General features: G+C 52.5%; 1 protein-coding gene across 1 annotated transcript in view; it reads right to left on the bottom strand.

Moving 5' to 3' along the window:
• The window catches only part of AMFR (autocrine motility factor receptor), a 43,585-nt gene extending 43,109 nt beyond the window's left edge, over positions 1-476 (bottom strand). The window contains exon 1 of the mRNA XM_039232633.1: positions 57-476. Within this exon, the coding sequence (XP_039088564.1) occupies positions 57-311 (255 nt within the window). The 5' untranslated portion in view covers positions 312-476. The remainder of the gene's footprint in view (positions 1-56) is intronic.
• Between the last annotated feature and the right edge of the window lie 2,324 nt (positions 477-2,800).

Genomic DNA, 2,800 nt, shown 5'->3' with positions numbered 1-2,800 from the left:
CCCCCCCCCCCCCCCCCCGCCCGCTCGCCCGCGGCGGCCCGGGCAGCCTCGCTCACCCACACGAACAGACTGTCCGAGAGCAGGTACTGGGCCACGTCGCGGGCCCGGGGGCCGCCGGCGCTGGGCCGGGCGGGCGCGGCCGGCTCCGTCTGCACCGGGGCCGTTGTCGGCTCCGGCTGCCCGGGCCCGGCCTCGGGCTGGCTGAGGGCGCGGTAGGCGCTGACGATGGTGCCGAGCAGGGCCAGGCCGCTGAGGCCCGTGTAGGTGCGGAGGCTGGGCCAAGGGAAGCGCTCCAGGAAGAGCAGCGGCATGGCGGCAGCGGCGGCCTCCAGGCCCCAGGCCTCCCCGCGCTGCGGCCGGGCTCCCGCGGCGGCCTCGAGAACGGCGCCCTCGGGCTCTGGCGTCGCCGCCGCCGCCGCCGCCGCCGCCGCCGCCGCCGCCGCGCCGGGCCGGGCCGGGCCGCTCCTGGCCGCTCGCGCCGCTCCGCCCCGCGCCGCTCCCGCTGCTGCCCCTGCCGGCGCGGAAGAGCCTCGGCGGGCTCGGGGCGGGCAGCCGGCCCTAGCGGGGCGCGGGCGGGACGGGCGCGGGGGCGCGGCCTCTGTCCCCCGCCCCCAGCAGTTGCGCCGTCGCCGGGCGGGCGGAGGCCCGGGCCGCAGGCTCTGGGGCCCAGCACCCAGCATTACGGTCCGCCGACAGCCCGGCCCGGCCGGGCCCGCGGACGTACAGGGCGCCCGGCCCGCGGAGCAGGAGCGTCACTCAGGACTGATGGCGCTGGCGGACGGTGGAGCCCAGGCAGCGTGGCGGGTCCGCAGCGCGCGGGGACCCGGACGCTTGCCCCTCGGTTTCCTTAACACCCTCGTGCCGCGTAGGCCGGTTACCCCTGAGCACCCCACTGGGCCTTGCATCTTCCCTGGTGGTCCAAAGAGGAGATGATGCTCTCCTCTTTGGGAGTAAAAAGGCTAGACCCTAAAGAAAAGAATTCTTATTAGTCGGCTGACTTAAATTTCTCGCCAGTAAGGTTAAGTTTCTGTTGTTTACTAGTAGCCTCCAGCAGAATCTACAACAGACTTAATTTAGCGGGAAATAAAAATGTGTTCCTTCATACACCAGGTTGGAATAGAAAATAGTGAAGCTTCTTTGGAAAACTGTTAGTTCCTCAAAAAGAAACACACAAGTACCCATTTGACCTAGCAATTCCACCCCCAGGTATATACCCAAGAGAAATGAAAAATCTAACCACTCGAACTTTGTACCCAAATGTTGGCAACAGAATTATTCACAACAGCCAAGAGTAGAAACAACGGTAATGTCCCTCAAGTGATGGATGCATAAATAAGGTCCAAGCCATACAATGGACTATTATTCAGCCATGAACAGGAGTGAAGTAATGATACATGCTACAGCATGGAGGAACCTTGAAAAGCTAAAAAGTAAAAGCAGCCACACACAAAAGGCCACACATCGTGGGTCCATTTATATGAACAATCCGGAATGGGCAAATACATATACGGAAACAGAAAACACATGAATGGTTGCTGGGTGGGGGGGTGCTGCACTCACGACAAGGGAGTTGGGGGGTAAAAGTTAAATACAGATTTTTTAAAAATTGTGATGGCTCCACCACTCTGAATATACTAAAATTCATTTCATTGTACACTTTAATAAAGCGGTGACCCAAAAAAAAGTGCTATACCAAAAAAAGTGCTTAGCTTGAGGGTCTTACTCCTCCTATCCCCAAGGTCTAGAATTGTGCCTGCTTCCAGGGTATGTACTCAGTATATATTTGTTAAATCTTAAAACTTTCAAAAAGGACTAGATCATCTTCAAGGTCTCTCTTTCTAAAAGTTATTAATTAGAAAACAAGGCTCTCTCAAGGTTATTACCATCCACTTTGGATTTTTAGAAACATCCTATTGAAGGGCCTGTGATGGAACACAATTTCACTTTTGGGCAGGATTGGGGGGGGGCTAGGTGTTACTTACACCACACACACTCTTCTATGTGAGGTCTTCATGAATTTTAGGATTCAGCTCTCTTTGGTTATCCACCTGCAAGCATTTGATTAAGATGCCCAGCTTTCAACTTTATTAGGTAAAATAAAGAAAAGCTTTATTTTGACAAATGAGGATACTTTCCAGGGAAGTAACCATTCTACTATATTTGAGCCCCCAAGATTTTTAAATCAGACTACTGGACAATCTATATTCAATCCAAGTCAAAATACACAGATCCCACACACCAAACTTGTTCTGTCACAAGGAGTTGCTAATAGATCTGCCCTCACTATATTCTACCAACATTCCACCATCTTCAATTCTAAAGTGCTGTCCTTTGAACTATATTAAGATAACCATTTCTTTCGAAGTGTTAAACCTTACACAACCTGTTTTCGGTAATGACTTTATAAAACCCTTCATAGCAACTTTTTTTCTGACTACACAAAAATTAGTCTAATTGAACGTTAAGAAGTTTGAACTATCTTGAAGACTCAATAGAATGGGTGAAATTAACCTAACTCTGAAGTTATTTTTATTTGCATTTTAAAAGATATTTTTCAAGTTTATTTGGAAAGAGCAAGCAAACACACACACACACACACACACACACACACACACAAACACGGGCAGGGGAGGGAGGGAAAGACAGAATCCCAACCAGGCTGAGTTGTCAACGCAGAGCTCAATGCAGCGCTCAAACTCACGAACTGTGAGATCATGACCTGAGCCAAAATCAAGGGTTGGATGCTTAGCCAACTGAGCCACCCAGGTGCCCCAGCATTTTAAAAGATATTAAAGGTTTG

The sequence above is a fragment of the Hyaena hyaena genome, unplaced genomic scaffold, assembly GCF_003009895.1.
Source record: "Hyaena hyaena isolate Hyena2069 unplaced genomic scaffold, ASM300989v1 scaffold_68, whole genome shotgun sequence".
Taxonomy (NCBI): domain Eukaryota; kingdom Metazoa; phylum Chordata; class Mammalia; order Carnivora; family Hyaenidae; genus Hyaena; species Hyaena hyaena.
Note: the sequence above shows the minus strand (reverse complement) of the source record. Positions and strands in the feature narration are given on the sequence as shown.